Source organism: Cherax quadricarinatus, chromosome 44, assembly GCF_038502225.1.
Source record: "Cherax quadricarinatus isolate ZL_2023a chromosome 44, ASM3850222v1, whole genome shotgun sequence".
Lineage (NCBI taxonomy): Eukaryota > Metazoa > Arthropoda > Malacostraca > Decapoda > Parastacidae > Cherax > Cherax quadricarinatus.
In genome coordinates, this window is record NC_091335.1 from 19038286 (window position 1) to 19054066 (window position 15781).

Genomic DNA, 15781 nt, shown 5'->3' on the forward strand with positions numbered 1-15781 from the left:
CAATATTATTATTCTCTCCTCCTGTTCTTCTACTTCTGTCTCCTGTTCCCTTCTTCTGTATGTTCTGGCTTCCTTTTCTTCATGCTTCTCTGTGTGACTAGTTAATAGTCCAAGTTGGACCAAAATATTCTAAGTTTGTCTGCTATGTGCAGGTTATTTATGTATTGTTCAAGTCATGGCATTGTTCATTATTTTTTTCTTTAATGTAAAATCACTTCATTAAAATGAGTTATGAGTCAGCTGTATAGTAATTTTACAAAATAATTTAGAGTTGTATGTTTTGTGAAGTAATAACTGTTTATTGGTGCCACAGCTGAAGAAATTGCGAAGTATGTTGATTGCTGGTGCCTCTAGCTATGAAGAATTTTATCCTCACCTTCGCCTTCTAGAACCTGCCATGCAGTTGTCCATCAAAGATCTCAGGTAATTAAAAAAAAAAGGCTTTTTAAAATTAGCTTATTAGTTTTTATTTAAAATACTTGTAGCTCCCTGGATTGTGGTAAGGTTTTGTCTCAGATGTGAGGTAAATATCAAAATTTTAAAATTAATATTCATTGCATGCATTTTATCCTTAATTATGCTTCACCATGGCTTGCTCTAGTACCTATTAAAATTTTGGGAGAGCTTAAAAATGTATGTCACGAGAACAACAGAATTAGAGACTTTCAAGGGTAAATTTCGTCTCTATCTGAAACAATTGCTACATCAACTAAGATATCGTGGTTAACTGGGCAGTCAATGAAATTTGGCCTTGAACTGAACTTTCATAGTAGAAGTACTCTCAAAACTAGTTACAAGTGTGTATGTATACCTTTATTGTTAGTATATTTTTATCATTGATATTTTTTTTTTTTTTTTCAAGTCGGTCGTCTCCCACCGAGGCAAGGTGACCCAAAAAAGAAAGAAAATCCCCAAAAAGAAAATACTTTCATCATCATTCAACACTTTCACCACACACACATTATCACTGCTTTTGCAGAGGTGCTCAGGATACAACAGTTTAGAAGCATATACGTATGAAGATACACAACATATCCCTCCAAACTGCCAATATTGATATATCATTGATATAGTTTGTGGTTATAGGAGGGTGGGGGCAGGAGGAAAGAGGAGTGATTGGTGGAATGATGAAGTAAAGGGTGTGATAAAAGAGAAAAAGGTAGCTTACGAGAGGTTTTTACAAAGCAGAAGTGTTATAAGAAGAGCAGAGTATATGGAGAGTAAAAGAAAGGTGAAGAGAGTGGTGAGAGAGTGCAAAAGGAGAGCAGATGAAAGAGTGGGAGAGGCACTGTCAAGAAATTTTAATGAAAATAAGAAAAAATTTTGGAGTGAGTTAAACAAGTTAAGAAAGCCTAGGGAAAGTATGGATTTGTCAGTTAAAAACAGAGTAGGGGAGTTAGTAGATGGGGAGAGGGAGGTACATGTATTAGGTAGATGGCGAGAATATTTTGAGGAACTTTTAAATGTTAAGGAAGAAAGGGAGGTGGTAATTTCATGCACTGGCCAGGGAGGTATACCATCTTTTAGGAGTGAAGAAGAGCAGAATGCAAGTGTGGTGGAGGTACGTGAGGCATTACGTAGAATGAAAGGGGGTAAAGCAGCTGGAACTGATGGGATCATGACAGAAATGTTAAAAGCAGGGGGGGATATAGTGTTGGAGTGGTTGGTACTTTTGTTTAATAAATGTATGAAAGAGGGGAAGGTACCTAGGGATTGGCGGAGAGCATGTATAGTCCCTTTATATAAAGGGAAAGGGGACAAAAGAGATTGTAAAAATTATAGAGGAATAAGTTTACTGAGTATACCAGGAAAAGTATACGGTAGGGTTATAATTGAAAGAATTAGAGGTAAGACAGAATGTAGAATTGCGGACGAGCAAGGAGGCTTCAGAGTGGGTAGGGGATGTGTAGATCAAGTGTTTACATTGAAGCATATATGTGAACAGTATTTAGATAAAGGTAGGGAAGTTTTTATTGCATTTATGGATTTAGAAAAGGCATATGATAGAGTGGATAGAGGAGCAATGTGGCAGATGTTGCAAGTATATGGAATAGGTGGTAAGTTACTAAATGCTGTAAAGAGCTTTTATGAGGATAGTGAGGCTCAGGTTAGGGTGTGTAGAAGAGAGGGAGAATACTTCCCGGTAAAAGTAGGTCTTAGACAGGGATGTGTAATGTCATCATGGTTGTTTAATATATTTATAGATGGGGTTGTAAAAGAAGTAAATGCTAGGGTGTTCGGGAGAGGGGTGGGATTAAATTATGGGGAATCAAATTCAAAATGGGAATTGACACAGTTACTTTTTGCTGATGATACTGTGCTTATGGGAGATTCTAAAGAAAAATTGCAAAGGTTAGTGGATGAGTTTGTGAATGTGTGTAAAGGTAGAAAGTTGAAAGTGAACATAGAAAAGAGTAAGGTGATGAGGGTATCAAATGATTTAGATAAAGAAAAATTGGATATCAAATTGGGGAGGAGGAGTATGGAAGAAGTGAATGTTTTCAGATACTTAGGAGTTGACGTGTCGGCGGATGGATTTATGAAGGATGAGGTTAATCATAGAATTGATGAGGGAAAAAAGGTGAGTGGTGCGTTGAGGTATATGTGGAGTCAAAAAACGTTATCTATGGAGGCAAAGAAGGGAATGTGTGAAAGTATAGTAGTACCAACACTCTTATATGGATGTGAAGCTTGGGTGGTAAATGCAGCAGCGAGGAGAAGGTTGGAGGCAGTGGAGATGTCCTGTCTAAGGGCAATGTGTGGCATGAATATTATGCAGAAAATTCGGAGTGTGGAAATTAGGAGAAGGTGTGGAGTTAATAAAAGCATTAGTCAGAGGGCAGAAGAGGGGTTGTTGAGGTGGTTTGGTCATTTAGAGAGAATGGATCAAAGTAGAATGACATGGAAAGCATATAAATCTATAGGGGAAGGAAAGAGGGGTAGGGGTCGTCCTCGAAAGGGTTGGAAAGAGGGGGTAAAGGAGGTTTTGTGGGTGAGGGGCTTGGACTTCCAGCAAGCGTGCATGAGCGTGTTAGATAGGAGTGAATGGAGACGAATGATACTTGGGACCTGACGATCTGTTGGAGTGTGAGCAGGGTAATATTTAGTGAAGGGATTCAGGGAAACCGGTTATTTTCATATAGTCGGACTTGAGTCCTGGAAATGGGAAGTACAATGCCTGCACTTTAAAGGAGGGGTTTGGGATATTGGCAGTTTGGAGGGATATGTTGTGTATTTTTATACGTATATGCTTCTAAACTGTTGTATTCTGAGCACCTCTGCAAAAGCAGTGATAATGTGTGAGTGTGGTGAAAGTGTTGAATGATGATGAAAGTATTTTCTTTTTGGGGATTTTCTTTCTTTTTTTTGGGTCACCCTGCCTCGGTGGGAGACGACCGACTTGTTGAAAAAAAAAAAAAAAATCATTGAGTATACCAGGAAAAGTGTATGGTAGGGTTGTTATTGAAAGAATTAGAGGTAAGACAGAATGTAGGATTGCAGATGAGCAAGGAGGTTTTAGAGTGGGTAGGGGATGTGTAGATCAAGTGTTTACCTTGAAGCATATATGTGAACAGTATTTAGATAAAGGTAGGGAAGTTTTTATTGCATTTATGGATTTAGAAAAGGCATATGATAGAGTGGATAGTGGAGCAATGTGGCAGATGTTACAAGTACATGTATATGGAATAGGTGGTAAGTTACTAAATGCTGTAAAGTTTTTATGAGGATAGTGAGCTCAGGTTAGGGTGTGTAGAAGAGAGGGAGACTACTTCCCAGTAAAAGTAGGTCTTAGACAGGGATGTGTAATGTCACCATGGTTGTTTAATATATTTATAGATGGGATTGTAAAAGAAGTAAATGCTAGGGTGTTCGGGAGAGGGGTGGGATTAAATTATGGGAAATCAAATACAAAATGAGAATTGACACAGTTACTTTTTACTGATGATACTGTACTTATGGGAGATTCTAAAGAAAAATTGCGAAGGTTAGTAGATGAGTTTGGGAGTGTGTGTAAAGTTAGAAAGTTGAAAGTGAACATAAAAAAGAGTAAGGTGATGAGGGTATCAAATGATTTAGATAAAGAAAAATTGGATATCAAATTGGGGAGGAGGAGTATGGAAGAAGTGAATGTTTTCAGATATTTGGGAGTTGATGTGTCAGTGGATGGATTTATGAAGGATGAGGTTAATCATAGAATTGATGAAGGAAAAAAGGTGAGTGGTGCATTGAGGTATATGTGGAGACAAAAAATGTTATCTATGGAGGCAAAGAAGGGAATGTATGAAAGTTAGTAGTACCAACACTCTTGTATGGATGTGATGCTTGGGTTGTAAATGCTGCAGCGAGGAGGAGGTTGGAGGCAGTGGAGATGTGCTGTCTAAGGGCAATGTGTGGCATGAATATTATGCAGAAAATTCGGAGTGTGGAAATTAGGAGAAGGTGTGAAGTTAATAAAAGTATTAGTCAGAGGGCTGAAGAGGGGTTGTTGAGGTGGTTTGGTCATTTAGAGAGAATGAATTAAAGTAGAGTGACATGGAGAGCGTACAAATCTGTAGGGGAAGGAAGGCGGGGTGGGGGTCATCCTTGAAAAGGTTGGAGGGAGGGGGTAAAGGAGGTTTTGTGGGAGAGGGGCTTGGACTTCCAGCAAGCGTGCGTGAGCATATTAGATAGGAATGAATGGAGATGAATGGTATTTGGGGCATGACAAGCTGTTGGAGTGTGAGCATGGTAATATTTATTGAAGGGATTCAGGGAAAACTGGTTATTTTTCTATAACCAGACTTAGAGTCCTGGAAATGGGAAGTACAATGCCTGCACTTTAAAGGAGGGGTTTGGGATATTGGAGGTTTGGAAGGATATGTTGTGCCTTTATATATACAGTGGACCCGCGGTTAACGATATTTTTTCATTTCAGAAGTATGTTCAGGTGCCAGTACTGACCGAATTTGTTCCCATAAGGAATATTGTGAAGTAGATTAGTCCATTTCAGACCCCCAAACATACACGTACAAACGCACTTACATAAATACACTTACATAATTGGTCGCATTGGGAGGTGATCGTTAAGCGGGGGTCCACTGTATATGCGTCTAAGCTGTTGTATTCTGAGCACCTCTGCAAAAATAGTGATTATGTGTGAGTGAGGTGAAAGTGTTAAATGATGATGAAAGTATTTTCTTTTTGGGGATTTTCCTTCTTTTTTTGGGTCACCCTGCCTCGGTGGGAGATGGCCAACTTGTTGAAAAAAAATAAAATACCTTTGATGAGTTTCAGGAGTTTTTCTTGCTCTTGGAGTCTGGCCTTGGGCCAAGCTTGTCTGGTGTTTGCTTGGCCATCCAGACTGTTGCTACTTGTGGCCCACTGGTCCACATATCCATCACAGTCTCGTTGATCTGTCACGTGGTGGAGATACATGTACATTTTTCTTTTGAAGACTTTTACATTTGTCCCAGCAGTGTTTCTGATATCGTTTGGTAAGATGTTGAATAGTCTGGGACCTTGGATGTTGATAATGGTGTCTCTGCTTTTTAATGAGTTTATTTTGCACTTCCTCTAATATCTCTCACATTGTGCAGATTTAGGACTAGGCCCTCTAGTACTTTTCATGTATATGTTATCACGTATTGCTTGCTCCCGGAAGTACATATTTATGCCTTTTAGGCCTTCCCTGTAATTTAAATGCTATATTGGCTCTACACGGGCTGTACATGATCTCTATCTGTACCATTTCTAATATCTTCCCTGCCCTGAATGGGGCCATCAACACTGAACAATACTCTAAATGAGAGAGCACAAGTGATTTGGATAGTGTCACCATTGGCACTATTTCTTTTCCTTTGTTCTCATTATCCACCCTGTGATCTTTCTGGCTGTCATGACATTTGCCTTAGTGTTCTTTGAAAGAGAGGTCAGCTGACTTAAGTACTCCCAGGTCTTACACGTATTCCTTTCCTTCTATTTGATGATCATCTTAGGTTTTGTATTCAGTGTCCCTTTTGCGTTCTTTATTTTTTCTATGTTTAGTAGCTGGAACTTGACACTTTTGAACTTCATGTTGTTTTCCACTGCCTATTGGGAATTCCTCCTTATATCTTCCTTCACTTTTTTCGTGTCATCTACCGAGGTGATTTTCATGCTTATTTTGTGGTCGTCTGCAAGTGATACAAAATTGTGATGGGTGTTTTTATATACGAGGATAAGAAACAATATTAGCACCAGGACCATGCCTCGAGGTAATGAGCTCTTTACCTCACTGATGCTGGATTTTGCTCTGTTTTCTACTGTGTGTTCTATTTGTCAAACTTGAAAATCCTTCTTCCTACATTTCCTGTTATACCTATGGCCCTCATTTTGTGTGCAGTCTCTCCATGATTGCATATGTCAAATGCTATTGCACATTGCATGTACAGTGGACCCCCGCATAACGATCACCTCCCAATGCGACCAATTATGTAAGTGTATTTATGTAAGTGCGTTTGTACGTGTATGTTTGGGGGTCTGAAATGGACTAATCTACTTCACAGTATTCCTTATGGGAACAAATTCGGTCAGTACTGGCACCTGAACATACTTCTGGAATGAAAAATATCGTTAACCGGGGGTCCACTGTATATCATATCTGCCTCTTGATTTTCTTCCAATGTTAATGTAATTCTCTCATAGTGGCTTAGCAGTTGTGACAGGCATGATCTTCCAGATCTAAAACTGTCCAGGTACTAAGTTAGAGGGCATGTTTTCTATTTATTTTTTAAATCCTTTTAGACTAGTACTAATGTTAGTTCAGTCTGCATGGCCTTCAGATTAAATGAAAAAGTTCCTGCATTCTCTTCCCAGCTCTTCATTTTGTAGACTGCTGAACATCAACTTGTATTGGTCTGTTAGAATTTTTATTTCCTTTTCATTGTCTGTGCATGATCTTCTTGTTATTAATTGTTCAGTTCTACAGGTAGTTCTTAGCTTGGATTTTGCATATGTATAGAAATATTTAAGATTTTTTTGTTCCCATTGTGCTTCTTCTGTTTGGTACAATAGCTTTAAGTTTTTGTTCTGTCTCGATGATCTCTTGGCTAAGATTATCTTTCCTTGTTGTGACATATTTTGTTTTTAAGCAGCTCAGTAATCCTTTTTCTTCTGTACATTTTATTTTTTTCTTCTTTAACACCGGCCTTCTCCTACCAAGGTAGGGCAACCCAAAAAAGAAGAAATAGTTTCACCATCACTATCTTGCCAGAGGCATGCTGATACTACAGTTCAAAACTGCAATTAGCCCCACCCTTCCTTCAGGGAGCAGGCACTGTGCTACCCACCTCCAGAACTTAAGTCCAGCAAAATATTGTTGTTAAAGATTAAAATTCCTTAAAAATATGATTGAATTTGAATTACTAGTGCTAAAGTGGGTATCATCAGGGATACCCACTTTAACTTTAGTGGTCATATTCTGCACCATTATGGCTATACATATTCCATAATTATACCTTTCATTCACCGTAAAATAAATGAAATACAATTATATAATAAAACCAGCTGCCATTGCTTTTCTATTCCAACAAACCTAATGGGGCAGCAGCTGCCTGCTGGTGGCTTTGAATGAGGAATTTTGAAGATGTACTTTGATCTTAAGCTCTGTGATTGATTTTTTCACACAGTTGTCAAATATTTATAATGGAGTATTGGACCTGCTCTTAACTAGAAGATCATTATCATTTTCAAATTACCAAAAATAAATTTTCCAATTCTCTGAATTATCGAATCATAAATTTACAATGCTAGACTGCTGCTGTACTTTAGCTTTACAATTGCTGTCCATCATTACTGCTTTTCATTATTTCTTCCTTTACAGGTCTCAAGTGGTGCGTGAGGCATGTGTCACTGTGGCATACATGTCCCAGGAGTTGCATCATAAAGTTGATCATTTGTGTGAAACTCTTCTTCCAAGCCTTATTAATTTAATACCTAATAGTGCTAAGGTAAGAATTAGGGTGATCATTCAGATGTATGCTTGTATGTCACCTGATGGAATAGTGTCATAAATTTTTCATTGGTTCCAGATATTTAATTATTTAATACTTTCAGATAATGGCCTCGTCTGGTATTGTAACAATTCGTTTTATCATACAAAACACACACCACCATAAATTAATCCCCATTCTCTTACGGGAGCTGACCAGCAAAAACAGAGAGATTCGAAAAGTGTTGTGTGAAGTCTTAGATCAGCTTGTACATACATGGCCCACACATTCTATGGAGAAGCATGTTGCTATTCTTGCAGAAAACATAAAAAGAGGAATTACAGATGCAGACCCAGAAGCTCGAGCATTCTCCAGAAAGTGAGTTTAAAAATGTTTTGTATTGAGAAGTCGAATTAAATTGTTTTCCATCTCGCTACACTTACAGGCAATGTTTTTTTACATGAATTCATGAATAATATATACCTTCCTCTGGCTCTGGCATACTTCATTTATTAACCTAGTTGTGAGTACCTAAAGCAATTACTCGTGTAGATTTCTCTCTTATGTCAAAAATTAATTTTAATTACAATTGCTTTCCAGCTTGCAGTTTTTGAATGATCTCAGAACTTCAACAGTTTCAAAATAAGAAAGATATCAAATTTCTATCGTCCAGAATTTTTTTTTATAATTCAAGCACTGTTTCTGAAACATTACTGTATTAGCATAGTCATCTATTAAAAAACCATGCATTTGCTTTGAAATTTTGTTTTTCAAAGTTTGGGACCCTTCACTTTGTGGACTGCTTATTACTAACTCTAAGTCAGCTTTGAAAGGCTTATTGTGAATGTGTGTATGTATTATTTAGAGATGCCTTCTATTTTCTTGGCCTCTCACTAGAGAGCCCCTTAATGCCATCAAGGGGCTCTTCATCTAAGGATTTGAGCTTGTCTTTTCCTTCCTTGGATCAAACCTGATTACCTCCTAATATCCCAAGCTCTGTATAACTCCTACATATTTAGTACTTTACCCTAAATATAATAATTTCCTTGGCTTTCATCCCCTTAATTTCATTCAAAATGTATTTGAAGGCTTTCCCCACAAAGAGATCTCATTTAGTCATTTTTTTTGTGAGTGTCAATATTCATCAGATCAGAGAAACTCAAAATGAGCCAGAATTGTAAAACATAAGTTTGTTATAAGGAGAGAATTTTTATACTGTATTTGCGAATTCAAGATATACATGATTTCTTGGAGTGTAACCCTTGTAAATATGGTTGCTCAGTAGTATTCCTGAAGTTGTCCCCACCAGTTTTACGAGTGAATACCATTTTTTTTTTATTTTTTTTTTTTTTTTTTTTTTTTTTTTTTTTTTTGTTTTTATTATCACACCGGCCGATTCCCACCAAGGCAGGGTGGCCCGAAAAAGAAAAAACTTTCACCATCATTCACTCCATCACTGTCTTGCCAGAAGGGTGCTTTACACTACAGTTTTTAAACTGCAACATTAACACCCCTCCTTCAGAGTGCAGGCACTGTACTTCCCATCTCCAGGACTCAAGTCCGGCCTGCCGGTTTCCCTGAATCCCTTCATAAATGTTACTTTGCTCACACTCCAACAGCACGTCAAGTATTAAAAACCATTTGTCTCCATTCACTCCTATCAAACACGCTCAAGCATGCCTGCTGGAAGTCCAAGCCCCTCGCACACAAAACCTCCTTTACCCCCTCCCTCCAACCCTTCCTAGGCCGACCCCTACCCCGCCTTCCTTCCACTACAGACTGATACACTCTTGAAGTCATTCTGTTTCGCTCCATTCTCTCTACATGTCCGAACCACCTCAACAACCCTTCCTCAGCCCTCTGGACAACAGTTTTGGTAATCCCGCACCTCCTCCTAACTTCCAAACTACGAATTCTCTGCATTATATTCACACCACACATTGCCCTCAGACATGACATCTCCACTGCCTCCAGCCTTCTCCTCGCTGCAACATTCATCACCCACGCTTCACACCCATATAAGAGCGTTGGTAAAACTATACTCTCATACATTCCCCTCTTTGCCTCCAAGGACAAAGTTCTTTGTCTCCACAGACTCCTAAGTGCACCACTCACTCTTTTTCCCTCATCAATTCTATGATTCACCTCATCTTTCATAGACCCATCCGCTGACACGTCCACTCCCAAATATCTGAATACGTTCACCTCCTCCATACTCTCTCCCTCCAATCTGATATTCAATCTTTCATCACCTAATCTTTTTGTTATCCTCATAACCTTACTCTTTCCTGTATTCACCTTTAATTTTCTTCTTTTGCACACCCTACCAAATTCATCCACCAATCTCTGCAACTTCTCTTCAGAATCTCGGTTCTTAATTCTTCTAACCTTTCCCTCCTACCAAAAAAAATAAAAGGAGAAAAAAGTCATTCACTGATCTAAGTATGGTGACCATGTTCCTCAAGTCAGTTCCTGAGAAGCCAGGTAGTGTTTCATACGTTGAAATACATGCAGCCGACACCAACAGCTTGGTCGATGTGGTCAGGAGGCCTGGTCTGGGACCAGGCCATGGGGTGGTGACCTGTTGGCCCTTAAAAAATATCTGCAGCTACATTAATTTAGTTATTAAAGTGTTTGTTTATTTTTTCTGACTTATAGTATCATTAGCAAACCTCTTGTATGCCAGTGTTTTATGTACCAGGAAATGAGAAAGCATGTAAAAAGGGATAATTTTATATAAAATAATAACTTTTATATCTAGGAATATTATTCACATGATAATTATGAAAACTTGCAGAGCATATTGGGGCTTTGCAGACCATTTCAAGGATGAGGCAGACAAATTGTTAAACTCTTTAGATCCAAGCTACAAGAAAATGCTTCAGGGTGAGATAAGCATGTCCAACTCCTCCTCTTCACAGTCACTGCACAACTCTCACAACAAGTCAGGTAGGAAACTGCCCTTGATAACATACACAAGATTGCCTATTAAGAGTCTTGTAATGTATTAGTCTTTCCATAAGGTTTTAATTTTCTTTGCTGGGAGTTGGATAAATTAGCATTATGGAAGAATATGTCACATCACTTTAACACTAGCATATGAGATAATATAACCTTTAAATGCAGAAGTTGTAGGGTGCATGCATTTTTTTTTTTGTACAAGCTGCATTATTAGGTTAGTAGAGGCAGACTTAGGTTTATTTGATGTGAATTTCTCCAGAGTCGAGAAAAGACTTTTATGCACAGATACTTTGTGTAAGCATAATGGGTATAGAAAGGTTGGCTTATAAGGTTGTGCACCACTTCTACTTTGTGTTGTTCAAGGTAAGTAATGATCAAATACATATAGTAGGAAGAATCTAAGAGTAAAAAATTCATATTTTATTATTCTGCAACTAAAAATTCTTGCACTAACTTTTTATTACTTTGAAAGTGGTTAATTTTTTGACCCATCACTCTTACTTGGAAATAATACAGTACATTTTCATCTAAAATATGTAACAGTAATGTGGGTTTTAAATCTTACTCTTATATTTATATATCTTTGTATTGCTTCTTAATAAGCATTAATTTACTTCCTTTTCTTTTTCCTTTTTAAACTTTTATCTCTAGTTGTGCAAGGAAGCGCTCATTAAGATTGGTTTTGAAAAACATTCTTTTAGTAGTTTTCTTTAATTGGTTGCAAGATTTAGTTGAATTAATTTTGCTGCAGGATTTGCTTAGCCTTCAACTTTTCTTTTTTGTGCATGTGTGTGTTTGTGTGTGTACTTATCACAAAATTTGGATAGGGTTAAGAAAGTATTTTTTTATTTATTAGTAGTATGTAGTTCTATGCATGTGTGCATTTCTAGTTTTTTAATATTTTTGTATAAAATAATTTATTGGGGTTGTGTTACTAGTACTTTATTGTTGACAACTGGCAAGCATTTGACACACAGCTGATGCTTGGCCTTTGCTTGCTTCCCCATTCCTTCCCACCTGAACCACAACACTTCTGTGGCTTGTGTGTGCCTGGATGTTGCGCATATGCTGTCATGGACTGTGCGCGCTGCCCCATCAATTCACTTACAAAAATGGCTCACCTGGATATGTGCGTGTTCTTCGCTGGTTCCCATGTCAACAGCTGGGACAGCAGCTGGGACACGTCCAGGATGGTCACGATCTTCTTCAACAACTGGAAGCACAGAGAACCTTGCAGCACTGACGGCAAGACAGTCCCACAGTAGCACTCGACGATCTGCTATCCCTACCCCTGCCTCTCATCGCTCACAAGATTCCCCAGATTCCCCTGCCCCTTCCCTTACTCCAACGAACAACATCCGATCCAACAGTGCCATTGATCTGCAGGCTGCCAGGCGTGCACAGGCTCGTTCACAATATGCCCAGTCCCAGAGACTCAAGGTGGGCTCTGGAGCATCACTACGTAAGTAATTCCCATAACAATCATATCTCTTCTAACATCCTTGTCAGTTTAACTAACATTTAAACGTAATAGTCTACAACAAATACATTATATACTGCATTTTAACAATGATAATGACTCCAGTGAATTGCTATATCCTTGCTTTTCAACGAAGGGTCAAATTACTGTATTTTAGGATATTCATTAGTTTTAAAATTTAGTAATACAAACAGAGCAGATTAGTAACTCACACATGTAACAACTGGGCACCTTTATTGTCAAAACTTTTATTTTGACAAAAGATATGCAACTGTTGCACGTGTCTTGCTTATCTAGTTGTCAGTATTGTATACTATTAATATAATGGGACTGGGAGTGGTCTGGTTTATATTGTAAATGGTCTTTTTATTGTAATGTTTATTAAAAAGGTTTTAATTAGAAGACTGCATGATTAAAACATAAATTACTCCAAATATACTAATATTAATAAATTATGCTAGATATTGCTTAAGAGATTTGATGAGAAAGAACATGTTTAAATCCTTAACATGAGTCGACACTTCATCCTCAGTAATGAAACTAAAGAGTAGCAGGCTGCAATGTTTGTACACTTACCTCTACATATGTACAGTACACTACCTCCACCTTGTGAAAGGCACACCTCAGGAAACTTGCTTATTTGCTCTTACGTATGAAATGAAAGAGATGAAAGATCATTATTTTGGGATTTGTATAGGCTGTCTTGGCATAAATTTTCATTATTTCTGCTTCCTTAAGGCAAAAATATTTAATGATTTATTAACTAAAAAGGAACTGTAGATTTCCTTCGTTTTATTTTGTGCTGATTATTATCTATTTTATCAGTAAAATTGTACATTGCAGCGATGCAAGGGTAGAATGAGATGAACAGCAGGTCTGGCTTCTGTTAATGCATATTGTGAACATGAATGTTTGCTTTAAAGTTATTTTCATCACAATATTTGAAGTTTATATTGGTATAAACATAAATTTATTTTTTTTTGTTCATAGTACCCTGTTCATTACATTTATGAACTTAGAAAAGGTATAAAAAAAAAGTTTTTGAGGAGAATAAGGCTCAGGTTGGTGTATGAGGAGGAATGGGTAGTATTTCTCAGTAGCTGGGGGTCTTAACCAAAAATATGCCCCTTAACTGTGGCTGTTTGTGTTTACAAAGGGGGATTGTAGAAGCAGTGAATGTGTTCACGAGGTTTGGGTTTGAAAAACAATGAATCATATAACATCGGAGTTGTCAGTTTCTCTTTGCTTATGTGCGAAGGTTGGTGGAGGCATTGAAGAGGGTTTGTAAAATAAGGACGTTGATAGTGAACATAGAAAAGAACAAGGTGGTTAGAATAAGAAATATAGGCAATGAAAAATTGAATGTATGACTGTGAGGAAGGATGAAGTCAGTTGATCAAATAAAAATGCTGGCCCACAGAGGGCTCCAACTTCATCCTGTTCCCTACTTGTATGTTTCATAACAGTGAAAATGCTTACAAATGAGCTGATGTAGGTAACAGATGCTAGCTTGTCAATAAGGTTAGGAATCCTTAACTTGTCAATAGCTTGTCAACAAAGCTAGGGATCCTTAACCTAACCTTGTCAAACCCTGTGTAAAAAAAAAAAAAGTGAATGTATTGGGATGTCTAACCCTTTGAGGGTCCGTGCTGTTTTTCTACGGCTTTGAAGCCAGGGTCCGTGCCATAGTACTTCATGATGAGCTCAGCTCGCTCAGATTAGCCATGAGTGGTAAATTTGGGCTTAGATATGAGAGACTGGGTCTTTGTGGTAAGTGTGCATCATGTAAAAAATGTCCTGCAGCATGCAGTGCATAATTAGAAAAAGCCGAGACTGCCTTTCTGGTTTAAAACAGGAGCTTTGCGGTTTCTTGGTCTCATTTGATAGCATGTAAGATACAGTACAGAAATAGAGATCATTTTGATTTGTTGTAGGATGGAAAATATCTCGAAATTGAGCTCAAAGTAGTGGAAATGTTCGATTTTTGCCAATGTTGAAGAGTAAACAGATTACATCAGGCATCCAATGCATGTCAGCTGGTCTAATATGCTTTCACAAATGCACTGATATTATTTATACAATTATTACAGTATTACATTACAGTAAATTTTTTACTTTTTTTTTTTTTTGGTGTGAATAAAAATTCAAAATGAATTGACATATAAAACTTGGAAATGTGACTAATGAACAGAGGAAATGTTATTTTAGTGCCAGTAATGCCTGCATTGTTTATTTTGGAACCTATTTTGAAAGTTGTGAAATTGGCCAATTTACCAATTTCTGAACACTTTATTGGATTGTTGAAATAGATGATTGGGTGGTTTCTTGTGCTAAATCGCTAAAATGGAAGCATACTAGTGGAATAGCTAAGAATTTGGTCAACTAGAACAATGTAGAAGGCCTTAAATAAGAGTCAAAGTGGGCAAAATTGCTGATGCTTAAATATTGCTGACACACCAGAATTTGTGATAGCGTAATTTTGTCAATTTTCCATCAAATTTCGTACTTTTTTAGTACGAAATTTGATGGAAAATTGACAAAATTACGCTATCACAAATTCTGGTGTGTCAGCAATATTTAACCCTTTGAGGGTTTTCGTCGTACTAGTACGTCTTACGCGTAGGGGTTTTTGTCGTACTAGTACGCATAAATTCTAGCGGCCTCAAATCTCACAGGAAAAGGCTGATAAGCCTAGATGTGAGAGAATGGGTCTGTGTGGTGGGTGTGCGCAGTAGGAAAAAAATCTGGGACCCAGTGGTGCATTGTGGGAATGCCATCATAGTACACAATTTCCACCGTGCCCTGTGGTAAGAAGTTCCTCACTCCTCGGCGAATTGGGACACTTTTGTTCCCCAGTGACAGTTCTAATACAGATGGAAGTGACAGTGAAGATGAGTTTCAAGGTTCTGGTGAGGTTTTGACCGAAACTGATGACCATAATATGGGTAATAGTGAGGAAAACCCAGACAACCCACAGCCTTCCACCTCTGGTGCTGGGCCATCGTTCAGTTGTACCAGAATCAAAGAGGAAACTCCTATTTCCCAAAATCCCAGACTCAGATGTGAGCATTGGTGATGATAATGATAGTGATTATGAACTACAAGATCTTCAAACTTGTTCCAAGAATGGAGGAGGAGGAGGAGGAGGAGGAGGCAGAGGAGGAGGAGGAGGCAAGAGGAGGAGGAGGCAAGAGGAGGAGGAGGCAGAGGAGGAGGAGGAGGAGGAAGAAGAAGAGGAGGAGGAGGAGGAGGAGGAGGAAGAAGAGGAGGAAGAGGAGGAGGAGGAGGAGGAAGAAGAAGAATACGTAATGATAACAATAATACATAATAATAATACATAATAATAATAATACATAATAATAATAATAATAATAATAATAATAATAATACA

The 15781-nt window shown here is 38.0% G+C and overlaps 1 protein-coding gene across 15 annotated transcripts in view; it reads left to right on the top strand.

Moving 5' to 3' along the window:
* The window catches only part of chb (chromosome bows), a 788037-nt gene that overhangs the window by 633742 nt on the left and 138514 nt on the right, over window positions 1-15781 (top strand). For 14 of the 15 annotated variants that reach the window (XM_053789056.2, XM_053789064.2, XM_053789065.2 and 11 more), the window contains 5 exons: window positions 314-423; window positions 7841-7967; window positions 8074-8327; window positions 10747-10898; window positions 12073-12372. In XM_053789056.2, the coding sequence (XP_053645031.1) occupies window positions 314-423; window positions 7841-7967; window positions 8074-8327; window positions 10747-10898; window positions 12073-12372 (943 nt within the window). The remainder of the gene's footprint in view (window positions 1-313; window positions 424-7840; window positions 7968-8073; window positions 8328-10746; window positions 10899-12072; window positions 12373-15781) is intronic. The other variant, XM_070094163.1, reaches the window with a different exon arrangement.